The sequence below is a fragment of the Agelaius phoeniceus genome, chromosome 12 (assembly GCF_051311805.1).
Source record: "Agelaius phoeniceus isolate bAgePho1 chromosome 12, bAgePho1.hap1, whole genome shotgun sequence".
Lineage (NCBI taxonomy): Eukaryota > Metazoa > Chordata > Aves > Passeriformes > Icteridae > Agelaius > Agelaius phoeniceus.
In genome coordinates, this window is record NC_135276.1 from 17,629,154 (window position 1) to 17,647,026 (window position 17,873).

General features: G+C 44.2%; 1 protein-coding gene across 1 annotated transcript in view; it reads left to right on the forward strand.

Moving 5' to 3' along the window:
- The first annotated feature begins 2,007 nt into the window (after nucleotides 1-2,007).
- The window catches only part of CMIP (c-Maf inducing protein), a 131,179-nt gene continuing 115,313 nt past the window's right edge, over nucleotides 2,008-17,873 (forward strand). Inside the window, exon 1 of the mRNA XM_054640721.2 lies at nucleotides 2,008-3,066. Coding sequence (XP_054496696.1) covers nucleotides 2,770-3,066 — 297 coding nt within the window. The 5' untranslated portion in view covers nucleotides 2,008-2,769. The remainder of the gene's footprint in view (nucleotides 3,067-17,873) is intronic.

Sequence of the window (17,873 nt, forward strand, 5' to 3'; positions counted from 1 at the left end):
TAGGTATGAGTAGATCTGGGTTTGTTTCAGGGTAAATGCCTGTGTCATTCACCCCTTGCAGTATATGGTGTACAAAGCTCTGTGGGAACTGCCTGTGATGTTTACTGCACAATGACCAGTCACTTTGTTTAAGTTCAGGAGGTAGGTGGTTACCAGGACTATGAGATACTGATAATTTGAACCTCTATAAAAGAGATTTTTGTCTTCCTGTTGGTTGTATTATTTATGTCATTAAATGAGTAGCTTTCTTCTAACCTTTGCCAAGTTGCATAATTCTGCATTGTTTTATCAACTGGTACTTGGGAGTACTTAGGAGACTTCCTTGCTTTTTATAAATAATTTTGATGCTGACATGCAACAAAAGTCTCCCTCAAATTTTCTAGTAATTGATAGGTTAAAAAACCTTTCTTTCTGAAAGTGTTTAGACAGCAATTCTCCTGTCAAATGCAAGCCTATTTCAACAGAACAGCACTGTAACAACACACGTGATGGACATGCTCGCTGTAATTGTGGTCCAGCCGGTCACGTATTGTCTTTGACAGCAGCCACTACAAAAGGTTTGATGGCAAAGGCTCCCAAGCCCTTCCAGTAGCAGCTTGCCTCTCCAACAGATAATCTGTGTGTGACTCGTGATGAGAATGGATCAGATGAAAGAGCTTTCTCTGGGGTGGGCTGGTGACACTGCCCACAGCTGCAGGCACCTCTGCTGGCATGGTGACCTATCTGAGAGCTATTGCACGGGGAGATGCCACTAGAAACCAAGTCAGGGCACACACTCTGGAAAAATCACCTCACCACAGAGCAAACCCTCTCTCAACCTCCCTCAGTCAGAGGTGAGCTTACACTTTCAAGTATTTCAAGTATAAAGGTTTATACTTTCTCTGAATATGTTGCAAGCACGATCTAAAACAGCCTTGTAAATTCCTTCTACATTCTGGACCTTGGTAATACTCATTGTGAGGAGTCCCACAGTTCAATGGCATGTGCATGTGTTACATAAAATGTACTTTCTTTAATTGGTCCTAACGTGGTTGTGCAAATGAGGATATTGAAACAAGATCTGAGTTCTACCACTGAGAAAAAAAAGCAAGAACCGATGGTATCATTTCTCTGGGCACAGCATCCATATTGCACACAGCATCCCTCAGCTGTTAAGCCGTTTAGAGGGCTTAGAAGGGAGTTGATTTTTTCAATGCCTTTTTTTTTCTTTTTAAATAAAGGATTGCGCTGCTTTGCCGTCGATCAGAGGACATTCCACACCCTGCTCAGCACAGAGAAGGGGCTGCTCTCTCTCCCCGGGCTTCCAAGGGCTGCTGCACTGGGGAGCGCGGCCGTTCCCAGTTTCCCCATAGAGGCAGAGGAAAGGGAATGTCACTGCTGAAGTGCCAGCAGCCTGGCACGGGCTTCCTTGGCCATTCTCTGCAGGGGGTGTACAAGAGCTTAACGCTGGCGTGAGGATGCTCAAAACTCACCCTGCGATGATTTGTCACCCTCAAGGAGAGCTGGTGACAACCCCTGCGCCCTGCCCGGACTCCTGCGGGGGCTGCGGGAAGGGGACACGGACCGCACGGAGTCTCCCCCTTCCCGCAGCTTCCACCGGGGGCTTCTCCGCAGGATGGAGGGGCCTGGCGGTGCCCGTACACCTCCAGCCCTGCCCAGGCTCATGACCCGATGAGCCGCGCTAGGCGAGGTTTAGCTTGGACCTTAGGAGGGATTTCTTCACAAAAAGGGTGACGAGGCATCGCAACGGGCTGCCCAGGGAGCTGCTGGAATCACCGTCCCTGGAGGTGTCTAAGGAAAAGACAGGACACGGCACTCGGTGCCGCGGTCGGGCTGACGAGGCGGCGTTCGGTCGCAGGTCGGAGCCGATGATCTCAGAGGTCTTTTCCAACCCGAACGATCCCGCGGCTCCGTGAGGGGCGCGGCGCTTCCCGCGCACCTCCCGCGGCCGCTGCTGCCCGGAGCGGCTCCGCGGCCATTGACGTCAGGCAGGGCGGCACGTGACGGCGGCGGGGCCAATCGCGGCGCGCGGAGCCGCTCCGGCAGAGGGGCTGTGTCGGCAGCGCCCGCCGCTCCCGCCGCCTCCTCCTCCTCCTCCTGCCGCGGCGGCGGCGGCGCGCGTGGGGACCCGCACACACAGACACGCACACACAGAGGCAGGCACGCTCACACACACACACTCACACCCGCTCCCACGGGCGCGCACCCGCACCCACATACATACATACATACATACATGCACGCGCGCCGCCGCACGCTCCCGCGCACACGCCCCGGGGGGAAGGAAGGAGCCGCTGCCGGACGCCCCGCAGCCCCCACCGCCGCCGCCACCGCCGCCGCCGTCAGGAGCCCCCCGCGCCGCCACCGCCGCCGCCACCTCCACCGGCTTTTGTCCGCCGCCCCCGCGGGAGCCGACCCTCTGCTCGGCCGGCGCCCGCCCGGCAGCATGGACGCGGCGCTGTGACCCGCCGGGGGCGGATTGGGAAGTTTGAATAAGGATTTTATCGCTTCCCTTTCCCCCTTCTCCCCTCGGTGCGGCTCAGTCCCTACCCCCATCTTCCTCGACAGATTTTGTTGTTTTGTTTTTATTTTTTTTTCTTCACCGTGCATTTTGTTTTCAATCTACCGCGTGGGGTTGGATTTTTTTCTTTTTGTTATAGTTCTTATTTTGAATTTTATTTTCTTCGGTCGTGCCTGTCTCTACCCGCCGTAGAGACCGGTCCCCGCGGGCGGCCGAGCGCCACCCCCGACCCGGCCCGCGGGGCTGCCATGGATCGCACCGGCGGCTCCGGCGGGGGCAGCGACCGCAGGCAGCCCGAGGAGAGCAAGCCGCTGCTGGGCGAGATGTCCGCTCCCGAGGGGAATAAAATGGGTGCCGCGCCGTGCCGGAGAGCCCTGCTCCACTGCAACGGCATGAGGTACAAGCTGCTGCAGGAGGGGGACATCCAGGTGTGTGTCATCCGGCACCCCCGGACGTTTCTCAGCAAGATCCTCACCTCCAAGTTCCTGCGGCGGTGGGAACCGCACCACTTGACCCTGGCGGACAACAGCGTCGCCTCGGCCACGGTAAGAGCCCGCCCGGCTCCGTCGGCCCCGCCGCGGGGGCATCCGCGGGGAGCGGGGGATGCCCGCGCCCTCCGTCCCCGGGCGGCCGGACCGGGCTGGGGCCGCCGGTGGGCGAAACGGGGATCGGCTCCACTGGGTTCCGGAATGCCGGCGAAAATCCTGAAAGGATTTTTTTTTTCCCCCTTGTTCGTAATCCTGTGGATGTTTATTTTTGCAGTTTCGGTGGTGGGGTTTTTTTGTTATTATTTTCCGAGCAAGGCTACTATTGTTGTTATTATTGTTGTTCAATATTTTTCCTTTATTTAAAAAAAAAAAAAATTCCTTCCCTCTCAACACGACCCCGGCACACAGTCACCATACCGAGCCCTTTGTATCCGAAACCAAAGTCGGCAGATACCTGCTGGCACCTTGGCCAAGTTGGAGGTGAGGGAGGTGGAGGATGCTTTTAATTCGAGAGCGAAGGCTCGGGTTGTGCGCGGACTTTGCTGTGGTTCAGGCCTGCTCTGGGGGCTCTGCTTTGGCGGTCACATAACCTGCCCGGATACAGGCAATGTGATTGGAAAATATGGAGATTCCTTCAGGGTTTTTCTTCCTGCTGGAAAATGATGCAAGAGAAAAAAATGCGAGGTGGTGATATCAGCGTTACAGAAGATGTACTATAGACGGATGTAGTCTTGAAAAAATATGATTTATATTTTCATATCCGACTTAAAATTTAATGGCCAACGTTATTGGAATATTTGTGGAGTATATAGAGTGATTACACAGATTTTATCTAATAAGCGATTAACAAAATATATTTTACGCTGATCTTTAATCAGTCGGCACTTGGATCCTGTCTTTTTTTGATTTATATGTAAATGTCTCGTTTTTCTCAATGGCTTCATTCTGGCCTTCCTATAGGACACTGATACGAGAGAGTGGATTGGCTTTTGTGTAGATTTCTGTTAATGGTGAATTTCAATGGATTTCATCCAGCCTGTGCTGTGCTCGGAGGTTGGGTTTTTTCACACCTTGGTACACAGACATAGTGTGTGTAAATGTCTCTTCTGCATCATGCTCTGCTCTGAAGTACTCAGAGCAGGTTTTCAGTGGGAGCTACTTTAACCTTCAGGTAGGCCAGCTGCCTGTTCTCACAGAGCTCTTTTTTGTGCCACAGTGACATCTCTGCTTGCCGTTTCCACTGGGCTCTCGAGGATGTTTCAAAGGGAATATTTCCTTTCTTTGATAGAACTACTGCTTGAAGGGAGAAGCGAGGTTTGGTCGAGCACTGTTGGAGAAAGCTCCTGAGAGACACCAGCACGAGGAGTTTCTGCAGTTCTTCATTTTGTTAAGATACCATCATTGTGGAGGGGGAGTTGAATATTAGTGGAGATGAGGCATTTTCCTGGCAGTATCCATAGCTGATTATTCCCAAGCCGAGGAGGAGGATAGGGTAGAGAGAGGCATGATCACGCTTCAGATGTTGTTCTCTGCAATGTGGCAATACCAGGCATGAAGTTGTATTTTTACAGGACGCGTCAAACTCTGCTCGCTGGCAAAGCTGTCACCAGAGAAACCATCTCTGAAAAGATTTCTGAAGTCCTATGGGGCTGTGCTTTAATTAATGTTGAGGTGTTCTCATTCCTAATTATTTGAGGTGTATAAATAGCAAGAAGATACTGAAGCATTGTGCGTAGCATTGCAGGCTCCATTTTGTTGAGCAGTGCTCTTCGTGCTTGGTCTTGTGCCTTATCATTTTTTCCCAGTGCTAACTCACCCTACAAATAGGGTTGATCACAGAAATACCCGTGCTTTATTGTGTCAGGTAGTGTCTTTGGTTTCCAGGGGGTAATTAGGGCACAAGGATAAGATCTGCATTCACTTGTTGCCTGACTCTGTGGGTAGGTTTTGCAGGTATCTTTCAGACGTTGGTTCTGTGATACACCTACATTTATAGTCTTTTTCATTTCGAGCTGGAAAGATGAGATTTAAGCAAAATCTCTGTTAATTTAACCCCCATCCCCTACAGAAATGGGGTACAATTCCAAAACCTCCTCAAACTGGAGGTAGATATTTGAATGCAACTAATTTGGTTTTCAAGAGCTACAGAAAAATATCCATTCTGCCCATTGAAAGTGGCCGTTGGGAGCACTCAACAGCTTTGATAACAAGGTCATTTTTACACATGGGGCTTTCGACAGGCATGCTGTATGAGCAGCCAGTAATTAACCTTCACATCATCCCTTTGCAAATCCTCTGGCATGACGAGTTTTACTGCATTCTATGTAACATGAATAAAATTGAACAGGAAAATAACATCACTTTGTTTTGCATTTGAAAGCAAAAGATGTAATGACAGCTAAATCCAGATCTGGCAAATTATGTCCCTGAGTACAGAGGATAAGTTATTTGTTGATTCTAGGCACTTTATATCCTTTTTATTGTCACTTGAGACATACATTAGAATTAAATTCTTCTCCCCACAAGCTCTTACTTGTCAGTCCCTGGGTTGCAATATAGAAGGTAGCATTAGTTTGTGTATGGATTATTCATCTATAGTTTATTCCATGAATAGACATGGTATGTGCCCACATATATAAGTCTGAATAATGAGACTCAACCTACTTTTTTAGAGAGATAACCAGTTTTCTTGTTTATTTAGCTACAATTTTTGTGCTGACAAGATAGTTTTTGGTAGCAGAAGTGCTATGCAAGAATGCAGTGGAACAACTGTTAGGCCATCTTATTTAGCAAAATTTAGGGTGGAAGAAAATTATGTTCTCCATGAAGTGCATTTTTTGACATGATGACAAGTGACCATTTCAATTAAAATAAATCCATGTTAATCAAATAAAAATAATAAGTGTATTCTGAATTGGCATATGCACCCAGTTAACAAATGCAGAAAGGTATTAATTTGTGGACAGTCCCATAACTGTAGGTGTTAGGACTTCATCTGATTTGTGTGTGTTTCCATGTTTGTGTCGTGTTCTTATTTCTCAAAGAATTGCTTAAATATAGCACAGTGTCACCATTACAGTTTCACTTGCATTATGTCCAGGGTTTCATTCTGGTTAAGAGTTTTTTGGAGAAAGTGAATACAGATCTGTAGCTTTTTTTCTTTTTTATTTTGTTACTGTAAATGCTAAAGTCCCAGTAGGAAATTTTGACACTTAAAAACTTTGTTTGTCAGACAGCAGCTTGCCTGGGGATGAATTTGACTTTCTCCCCCACGGGAGGAATAATGTTTATTTTATAAACACCTACCAAACTCAAATGTAGCACCCTTACTAATTTTTTTTTTTTACCAGTGAGATCTGTCCTTGCACAGCTTGAGGGGCAGTGATAGTAAAAACAAATACAGAAACAGAATGAAATGTAATATTTCTTACTTTTTTTTTTTTTTGGGGAGGGGCAGGGTGGGGTTAGGAGTAACCCTTTCTTCAAGAGAAATGTACAATTTGATTTTCAGTAGTTTAAATGTAGGTGTCATGACTGTTCTGTCCCTTTCGTGTCTCTTTCATTTCTCTTTCATTCTTTGTCTTGCACCGGTGGGGAGTAGATGTTGAGGGCAGTGATTTTCAAGTCCTGGGTTGCAGGGAGGACTTGTGATACATATGTATGTGCAGCAGACAAGGAAAGAATAAATAAGTGATTCATTGTCCCTGGCTAGGGATGACCTCTCTAATTCCCATCTGGGAAGATAAGGCTTTATTGAAACCATGAAGTTACTCATTAATATCCCTCAAGGAGATGGAAACTTTGGCTTTTCATGCCCATTTCACATTTCTCGGTTTTGCCTTGGCAGGTGGGTTGGGTGTAATGTAAATGTTTTGTTCAAAGCTGGTGGCAATCCTGAAAAGACTTGGGTTTCTTTGAAACATTTTGCTGTACAGACATGATGTGTGAGGACAATAGTTTATTGACAGGCTGGCTAATTGTAAATGCATTTGAAACAAGAATGTAAGTGGATTAGGGAGCTGCATTTGTGTTTTCTTCTAGAGACAAGAACGTACCCAGTTAATATTAAATGAGGCAGGGCAGAATGATCTGTTTCAAAGAGGAGAAGTGGAGTAGAAAATTGTCTTCTAATTGTTTTTTAAAATTCAACAATTCTGCTACTGCATTTGTTTCAGCATGCTATTACATGTCTTTCCTTCCTTATTTTGGTAAAGATAGAGCAAAAATTCCTATCAAGCTGGACTCATTGTTTACTTTAGCACAGATTCCCATTAGTTAGAAAAACACACTTTTAAAAATTAAATTTCCCTTTAAAAACAATTAGCTCAAGTGGGAAGTATTATGCAGAGCTCAAAAGTTTCAAAACAATCTCACAAGAAGAATTTTTTAAAGATTTCCTGAAAAAGGAATATTATAGTATTATCCAGATTGCAAATAGAATTAATATGAGTTTATAATAATAATAAACAGTTCAGTAAACCAAGTGCTGCCTTTAAGTCCTGCAGTGTTGACAAGGCTCTGCAAATGTGACTTCAAACTAGATTGGTGTGTCTGCCATAATTTCATGTATAAATAACAAAGCAATTTTAGATTTTTTTTTTTATTTCTTATAATAATGGAAGGATAAATTACAATTTATATTTAATCTTTTTCATGGTTTACTGTTGCAGATGATGGCTTTCATTTGATGAGAAGTGGTACCTATAGGTTTTGGGTGTACATATATTTGCTTGTTCTGTGTTGCTGCTGTCTCCCAGGTTCAGGTGCATCAGAAAGAGCACTGAGTGTTATAATTTCCATAAAAGCCATGACAATTTAGAATTCTCTGCAAATTGAGAACAAATTGCTCCATGTTATCTGTACTGATGAAATTGAGATTCTCTTTCACAAGTGAAGGCGGGCATGTGCCTGCATTAACAAACCCCAAATTTTTCTGAAGACCTGGTGATTTAATGGAATATTGCTTTGCTGTGACAAACTTATTTTATTGGTATATTAGTTAGTAGTTCAACATAAGAAAACCTAAAATGATATTTCTTTAAAGTTGTTTAATGCCTATCAAACATACCTTTGCATATATAGTTCCTGCAGTGGTTAAAAAGCATATTTATAAGCCAGTAGTGTTAAGGTATGTGTTTATATGTCACAGAGCGTATATAAAATATGAAAACAGAAGCTATATTCATTGACAGAGTGAGAGCTCTCAAGGCTATTAGTGTTAGCACCCAGCCAGTAAATTTTACATGTTCAGGAACATAAATAAAAAGGATACTCAGAAATACTTGTGCCTCATTTTTCCTTTTGGCTGGGGAGTAAAGATGTGGTGCTAGTAACTAGGTGGTGGTAATAGTCCCCATGGGAGAGACTCTGAATTGCCTCTGGTCCTCACTGGGACTTGATCCTGCATCAAAGCAGGGCCTGCAAGAGCTCAGCATCCCTCACAGGGCTGGGCCTTTGTGGAGCTCTGAATAATACTCTGTATTTTTTTTTTGTAGTGGAACATTATAACTGTGATTATAGAGTGATGGGAAGAGTCTGATAGATCCTCCAAGGTGGGGTGAATTCCTTCTAGGAAAGGATGTGCTGCCCAGAGAGGCTGTGGCTGCCCCTGGGTCCCTGGCAGTGTCCAAGGCCAGCTTGGACAGGGCTTGGAACAAACTGGACTTGTGGAAAGTGTCCCTGCCCATGGCAGGGCATGGAACAAGGTGATCCTTAAAGGTCCCTTCCATCCCAAACCACTTCATGATTCTGTGAAACTCAACAAGAATGTTTGGTTTTTCAGAGGTGGGAGACTGAGAGTCCCATCTGCATCGATGTTCCAGTGTGCAAGGTTGGGTTTGCTTTGTTAGCAGCTGTGGGAAATCAGAGGCTGAAGGTCTCACCAAAATCATTCACAGAACTGTGTGCACTGAGGGGCCTTTTTGGAGGGAAAAGCTGGTAGGTTTAGTACGTAGAAAAGAGGGATTTTTTTGGGAACTGTTCAATTTATTGCATATAATTTGTTGGTACTTTCGAATTTCCTAGGTAACAGATGAGTTTAACATGATACAATTTCCCTCTATGTTAATAAGTATGGCTAACCTAATAGGGTTTTAGTCATCTCCTCATATAGGATTTATGAGAAAAGAGACCTACCTCAAATAGTTCAAGCCTTTTGGAGTCTTTAGAAGTAATTAGATTGTGGGTTGCATGGGTAGATTGTGGCTTGTTTATTGGTGTTTTGAGCAGTGCTAGTTGCATCAGTTTGGTTCTGTGTGTTCATAGATAACATAGTGCTTGATTCCACAAACAGCCAGGTGTTGGAAGATGATTGATACTTCAGCATGTATAATCCATTCAGAGAGCTTGTGCATGTATGTGCACTCAATAAAATAACTTATTTTTGCACCGTCTGCCTATGCAGTGTCATTGGCAGCAGTGCTGGCTGAGTCAGCCCTGGCCTGTGCCATTCATTTCTGCATCTGTGCCATTCCCTGTCAATCTGTCCTTTGTAAGTGCTTAACAGTTCGCAGGGTCAGGTTGAGAAAAATCTCTGTGAGCTGGCTGGGGAGCACTCTCTCTGTTTGAACCTTTTGCAGGGTTGTTGTCTGTCTTTTCACTGGATCAGGGAGGTGATGTGTTTCAGTGCACAGCCCGCCAGACTGCTGAGGAAGAAGAGAGCGGGAAACATGGTAGGCTGGAATTTGTGCCAAAAAAAATGTATTATTAAATCATTGCGTAAAATTTTCCTGTTTTGCACAATATGTAAGAATGCAGGGACAACACCAGGAAAGGGAAAAGACAATTGAAAAGCATATATTATAACTGATCACGTCAGTGGTGAATGAAGTTTCAGCTCTTGTGGTTGTGGAGGAAAACACGAAGTCAGAACCAGATGCTAAGTTAAAAGGCCTTTACTTCATAGGCTTTAAAATCAGGAGCATTTAATAATACTATCTACGTTTTGGAAGAGGGGAACTCATGTTCCAGGATTTGTGGTGTTACCAGTGCTGCCATTTCCAGTACTTAAAGTGATTTGTTGACTTTGCCCCTTGGGCTGTCCCATGAGTGATGGGACAGGGCCAATGGAATGGGAAATACAAGCAGGTAACCTGCCAGGCACAGACTGTGGTGTCCAGGCCACGAGGGTATGGTGAAGGCTGTGTTCTTCTACTTTAATCTGAGTTTTTAGTAAGCTTTTAAATAACATTAAGTATTTTTCCTTTTTTGAGAAACTTAATAAAAAGGCATATGTTTTTTCTGGATTTGAGTGTTTCTGCTAGATGTGTGCCATTACTAACTGAGCTTAAGAAACTCGTCAAGTTGCAATTACTTAAATCTGAACTGGAAGTACACTCAGTCACGTACATTCTTGGTCTCGCTCTGTTGAAATCAGGAGGGTAATTTGAGGAGAGGGATTACCATTCATTGCCTGTGCTGTGAATGGCAGGATGTGCTGTTCAGAGAGGGATCACCGTGCAGCTCGCTCTTGGCTGCTGGCTGGGGGGCATGGCTGACTCTCCTCTCAGCTTTGTCCAGCTCTCAGAGCCCCATTTTCTCCCTCTGCTTGGCAGATCTCAAGGTGCTGAGTGACCTGCAGTGGTTGGAATGGCTCTTCCATGAGCGAGAGGGTTGCTGGAAAATTCCCTCTTATTCCTGGTTAGAACTGGTGTAGAAGCTGTTACTCTGTCACCCATTTTATGCCAATGCTGTCCTGGTGGAAAGTGAGTTTGTGACATTCATCCCTGAGGAAAAAAACCTCACTCAGAATCCTCCAGCCATCACTGCTGCTCTGTGGGACATGTGCCAACTCTGTCCTGTCTCCCTTCCTCAGACAATAGAGTTTTATTAAGGAAAAAATGCTGCTTGCTGCCAGTAGCTCTCTTTTCCCCCATTTGGTCTCAAAATTTGCTGTAGTGCTGCTGTGTTTTGTGGCTGGAGTTTGCAGGAGGGTGGATCCTCTACAGGAGCAGCTGCTCCCAGTTCCTGGAAGGTGTAGGAAGATGGTGCTGCTGCCTCTGCTGTTCCCTTGCTTGATATTTGCACCTGTGGCCATTTTCACTTCTGAGGCCGTGGCAAAGTGAGAGGTTTAAAATGGAGCAAGGCTCTTCTGGGCCCTTGGAGCACCTCTCCCATGTCTGCTCAGAATATCAGCTTGTTTCAGGGGTAAGAGGTCTTGCACTATTCAAAGTGTGCTGTAGCTTCCCTAAAGTTCTTGTTCCTGTGCCTGAGGGATTGCATGATTTTCTCAATGGTGAAAAATTTAAAAGGAATGATTGTGTTCATTGATTAATAGAGCAATAGGACTTCAGAAAAGATGACTAAAAAATGGTTATCTAATGCTTCTTAAACTCCAGATCACTAATTTCTTGATATTAAGAATAGGAATGTTGAATGCTTGACACTGTCACTAAAGAACTTTTCTTTCTTGGATTTCTAGTGCTTAAAGAAAGGCTAAATAAAATGAAATATTTTTCTCCTTTTGAAAAATTTAAAACTCCAACCTTATTAGCACACAGAAATGGATTTAGGTTTTGTAAGATTTTGTTTTTAAAGATGCCACATGTGGTACAGTAAGTGTTGCCTTAGAAGAAAGCTGAGATGAAGCTAAGTCAGAGGGTTTTGTTAAGAATACATAATTGCATTCCCAAATACAATTATTTTATGTTTTGCATAATGTTTTTCTTAGACCTAAAGAGAAACTATTAGCAGATGAGAATCAGATACAGTATTTTTTTCTTAGAAATAATTTCTACATCTTTTGAAGTGTGTGAATGTCCATGTATATTTTATGGATGAGACTTTTATGATGTAAACCCAAAGGTAAGGCAAGAATTGTGAAAACAAAAAAGTGGCCTCATTTTTGATTTATGTGTGCACAATTAACATCAACCGAGCAACATTAGGTAATTGCATTTGCAGTGAGACAGTTCTGACTATTTTTAAAAGAACACCTTTTTTTCCCCCCTCAATCTCCTAAGATACCCCATGGTGTGTTCCCTGCAGTACATTTCAAACAATACTGAGCAGGTATTTCTCAATGGTGGAGCTGTGATATTGCTTTTTTTGTTTCTTCCCAGTGTTTTGGCTATTTGTTTTGGCTATTTCAATATAAGTGTTTGGGATTGGCAGGTGTCTCTTACCATGGCTGGTTCCTGCTGTAGTGGAATTCTCTTGTACCACCAGAGCTTCTTGTTTGCTACTGTAATAAAACTAGTGGGCAGTCTGGTTTTGCTGTCTGGAATAAAACTGAATGACTTTGTTATCCATTTCCAGGGATGGGCATTATTAACAGTAGAGACTGCTTTAAAAAAAAAAGATTTTGAAACTTGCCAAGTGGACTCCAACTTTTTAATCAAAATACTAAGGGTGTGTAGGTTTTTTCCATAAATATAAATGTCTGCTTGACCTGTGAATAAAAAAGAAGAAGGATTATTTTTGGCCTTTAAAACGGGGAAAAATGATTTTTGGATGACAGTCTATCTTCATTCTAGTAATCCTTGGGTTTCAGCCATCTCCAAGTGCTTTATGGGTCAGTATTTTTGTATGTGGGGAAAACAAAGAGATGAATGTAGATCTGACATGTTTGCCACTGTTGGTTTATGCTTAGTTTGCAGTTCCTTCTTAGTTGGGGTATGGATCTGTGGTTCACTCTGGAGGCCCTAAGGTTGGACACCAAGGACCAGCAGTGCCTTGCCCTAATGCTCCTGATAAATCAGTGCTGGGAGCTGGAGCAGAAATGATTTTCCTTTGCTTTGTCTGCTAGGCTGCATCTTCCCTCCTGATTTTGATGGCTATTAATTTTGTTAATGGTTGTAAATGTCATTAAAACTCAGTGGAACCGTGGGAGAGTGACTGACAGCAGAACGTGGCCCAGAGTGTCGTGCTCTTCTTGCTACCCTTCAATCTTCCTGCACAGAAAATACCTGCCAGGGAGCCAGGTGCCAATCAGTTCAAGTCTCTGCTTTCTGCAGCATGTGTGCTTTGTGTATTCTCCTAATAGTCACTTCTGACAACCTACCACTTTGCTCTTGCTTCAGAGGCTGTTAAGACTGAATTCAGAAATAAAGAATAAGTCAGGGAAACCTTGACTGCACTGAAATTTTCAGGATGAGAATGAGCTTGCAAAATTGTTAAAGAAGCAGGGTGCTTTGTGTGAAAAGATTGGCAGTTCTCTCTCCCTTCTCAAACCTTGGATTTACTATACAGACTTCTTGATATTGAGCTCATAAATTTAGGAATCCCTTGAGAAGATTAGATGCCTTGACTGCAGAGGCATCTTAAAACCCCTTGTTTCTCTCTGGTACAACGTGAGCTGTAAGAAGGTAGGAAACTGAAAGTAGAACTTCATGGGGACTCTTGAATAGGGGATCTGTGGGAGATAATGCAGTTCCTCAGGTCTCTTTTCCTGGTGGCCCTGCAGTTGTTGTGGCTGGGGATGTGAGTGCTGTTTGCTGCTGTCAGCTGCCAGGGGTGCTTGCACAAGGAGAGGTTTCTGTGCCTGGCTGGTGACACCAGGCTGGGTCTCAGTGATGGGAGTGTGAGCCTGCCCGGCCCCACAGGGCTCTGGGGATGGCTCTGCTGCTCTGTCATCTGAGCACTTTGCTCGCTAGCCTGGCTCTGAGAAGGAAGGTGGGAGGAGGGGAATGGAACTGCGAAAGGCCCAGTGGTTCTTGAAGAACAGCATTTACTTTCTCAGCAGAGATTTCCATCTCCTTCCATGGACTGTGTGGAATGAGATCTATCTGTGTCCTTGTCTTGCTGCTCAGCAGTGAAATGCCTGTAGTTTGGGTACCTGTTGATTCCTTGGGGAAGATTAATCAAGTTCAGTGAAGCATTTGTGTTCCTTATGCACAGGAACGTAGAACAGAGAGGTTTATTTGGGTGTCTGGAGGAAGAGAAAACAATGTCATGTCGCAGATGTCGTTCAGTCGTTGTTAAAACCAGAAGAAAATCTGTGCAATTGCTGTAAACCTCTGCCTTTAGTAAATAGGTTATAGTAGCACAATTATTGAATTTGAAAGGGAGCTTCAGCTTATTCTTGCAGTGCAGGAACACTGGTAATTCTTCAGATATTCCATACTAAAGGAATAGCCACCCTAGCTGTGTAATAAGGGCTTCAAGTAGTATTCCCTATCATGTTTGGTATGAAATGCAGCCCCTATGTGGAAGGGAAGAGCACTGATGAAATTCCTAATATTATGCAAGTGCAAATTATGCAGCATTACTTCAGTTTTTCTTTCTATTCTTTGTGTTTCTTTCAGATCCTCCAAGTTTTTTCTTTCTTGTTTGTTTTGGTGTTTTTTCTTTTCTTTTGTCAATGCTGACTTTTGAGGAAAGATTTTAAATTTTTAACTAAAAATTAGTCTGACATCCAGAGTCATGGACCAGGCTCATCCTCTCCTAGAGGAGCAAATGGTTAGAGTGGAGTCTTGGCACTGAAAATCCCATCTGCTTTACAATCAAATAATGTGGACATTGAAGCAAGCATAAAACTTGTGTTGGCACAGAACTTTGTTACTGAAGGTGAAAGTAGAGACACGGTCAACATGTCTTGTCTGAATGAAAACACATTTCCTAAGGTTGGGTAATTAATCTTTTGTGATTGCTGTGAATGAAACAGGAAATAAGGCTGGAAAAGCTTGAAATTAAATGAAATGTGCAGGACCAGACATGCACTTTGGTATTAAATATTGACATACCCCTTCCAGGTAACCGCTTTGCCTTTGCAGCCCAGCATTTGGCCTGAAGACTGCAATGTCTTCTTTCAGTGGTGTTTATAGTGAAAAATTTGTTGACACTGGGAGATGTTTCTAGTGGCTTCTTGACTAACACCAGTCTATGCTTCTTTTGGTGCTATGTCACTGCCTCCCTTGATATTAATCTCCTGATTTATTGGAAGTGATTCCAAATGTCCCTGGTGACTTGGGTTGACTAATGTACTTTAAATATGGTGAAATCATATCATCTGTTGTGGGAGCTGACCGTGGATCAGGCTGCTCCCTCGTGCAGACAGCCAGCATGGGAAACTACCCAGCCCTTGGTGGTGCTTACCCAAAACCAGGAGCAGGTCCTTGCTGCCCTGTGCCTGTGGGTTGCAGTGTAGGTTGGTCAGTTTTAAACCTGGGATGAGTTGGGATTGAGGCAGCACTAATCATCTGCATTGTCTATCCACTGTGTGTTCATGGTACTGCAGCACAGCCTGAGTGGGCTTGAAGGAGGGAGGGAAAGGAAGGATGTGATGGGAGGAAAGAATTAAAGCAGCTTCAGGGTAGGGGTTGGATGGATCTGTGTGCTCCAGCTGAAGAGGGAACTCTCTGGGTTGGTGGCTGCAGTGTGCCTGTGACTGGAGCATTTTTGACTCATCTGCAAGGGATGTTGTGCCCGGTGCAGGTTCTTCACACGGGGCAGTGCTGGCCCACAGTGTGTGAGGCCTGTGCCTTTGTACCTTCCCTTTTGAGCACAGCTGAAAAATGGAGGGAATGTTTACGTTTGGTGGCTTATGTGTTTCCTAATGCCTCTTCATTTATCATACCCACTTTAATTGAGATAAAGATGCAGTGCTGTGTAACATTATCTGGGTTTAACGTCAACCGTTCGGGAGGTTGTGTCTCTGCTTGTTAGATTTTCTTAGCAGAAATAAGAGAACAAACTTACCCTGTGCATCTTCTTGCCTGAACAGTCTGTACCTGGAGATCTTTGGAGTTCTTCTGTCTTGAGACCTTTGTGTCTGATCTAAGGCTCTTGCTGTGCTCAGATTTCATGTTACCCGTTTTGTTATTTTGGAATTGTAAGAAAAACGTGTGCAAACAATGCTCTGCTGTTTCCAAACACTGTGAAGTTTTCCCCCTTTGCTTCCTGTTTTTGTAGCCTGTTTGTGAAAAGACCTTGTCTGCTTTGCACTGGAGTTAGGCTTAATGTGAATGCATTCTGCATCAGCTACTGTGTGTTCCAGCATGCAGGGACCCGAGCTGCTCTTCAGCAAGCGTCATTACTCTTTATTTATGGTAAGAATAGATTAAAAAAGACTGGTGCATGTAAAAGTGAAAGCAGAGGCACTGTTAAATTGTGCAGTCATGAGCTTGTTGTTTCCCTTCCCCCCAGTATGCAAGCCAGTTAGTAACCTAGTGATCTATACATGAGGCTTTAATTGGATATATGCCCAGAGTACAGATTAATATGGAAAAGCTATAAAGGCATGGGTTCACAAACTTGATTTGACCACATGAGCACTGTCTGTGTGATCCCATGTGGTATGTGTGAGGGATTCTCAAAACAAAGAAATACCTCAATGTATTTGGGCAGATCTGTGTGTAAACCACAGGATAGAGAGGTGATGTCTCTGCCTTAAAGTCAATAGACTGTTCATTAAATAGGACTTCTTCAGCCTTAGGTGGGGCTTAGGTGCATCTGTGGCCTCTCTGTTGCTTGACTTCTTAAATTTTAGTTTTGGTAATTGCTGGAGGTTTCTCTTTACAATTGGATATAATCTTGGCTGCCTCTGGAGATAAGGGGGGGTGTGAATCTCTCTGTAGTGAAATAAAAACAAGCAGATGTCTGACTGCAGCTGGCTAGAGATAAATCATTTCATATAAACTTGCCTGGAGAGCATGATTTTACTCTTCTATAAACCTACACTCCAGAGGGAAGGGAGAACCCCCATTAGTCAATGACACCCTCCTGGCCTAAAATTCCAGTGTTTCTAGTTTGCAAATCACATGAAACACAGACTACTAGCTGTATTCAGCAAAAGCTTTCTCAATTTTGAAAACACTTGTAACATAGATTTTTGTGTCTCTTCTGGGGATTTTTTATTTTTAATTAAAATTGCAGTATTCCTAAATGTGTAAAACCAGCCACAGTCGTGTCCCTATATTCTCCAAGCTAGTTTAATATTGGTAAAATCTCTTTTAAATTGGCATGGTATTGCTGTAAAGAGTTTGGTGGCTTGGGAGAGCCGATGAAGAGTTGCAGATGAAGCTGCTCTTCCTGACCCATCATGTCATGGGGAGCAGTAAGGCATTCCACCTATCTCAGAATTCTGTTTTTCCTCTCTACCCTGCTCTGCATGGCTGTTTGGCACATTATTCAGTTGCTCCCTGAAGGTGGTGGGATGGAAATGTTACCTCCTGTAGCAGGAGCCCTAATCAACATGAGGAGTGGGGAGCTGGTGGTAAATATACTCCCATAGCTTCAGAAAATAAGGTAACCTTAATTAAAGCTCTGTGCAAGTAGTTTCAGTGTTTGAGTCCAGCCATTTGCCTGAAGAAGGCAGGGAATAGTCCTGAGCTCTCTGCCTGCAGCAAGAATGTGGGAATTGAAGTGACTCATTCCCAGGGACGCAGCAATGGGAATGAGGCACTGCTGTGGCTGCAGATAATTCCCTGGAAGTCTCCGTTGTGCAGAATGCATTAATTGAAGAGATTCATGAGCTGCTTAATGTCACATCACTTCATTTCCTCATCAGGGAGCTGAAAGTCTCATCTGTGTCGGAAAAAGAACAGGATCTCTCTGGTTGCAAGTAAATCTTGACCTCTGTAGAAAGAGTTTGTTTGTGTTGTCCATCATATTTGCCCTGTTGCTGTGTAGCTTGAATTTTCTCTTGCCCTACTACCTATCAGCTGTGGGGACAAAGTCAGCTGTGTAAAAATGTGCATTTCTGAGTGCCCAGAAATGTGAGCAGTGGAGATGAGGAGGGAACTGCTGGGCTCTTCAGTGCAGTGCAGCAGAAGGATGGGTGGTTCCTGCTTGTAGCTGATCGCCATCTGCAGCCATTGCATTGGCCACAGCAGTAGAAGCACATATTTATATTTAATAGAGAGAGGGTGTATCATGGGATAGCCCTGCAGAGACCTGGAAATACAATGATTTTGTGTGGTCTGTGC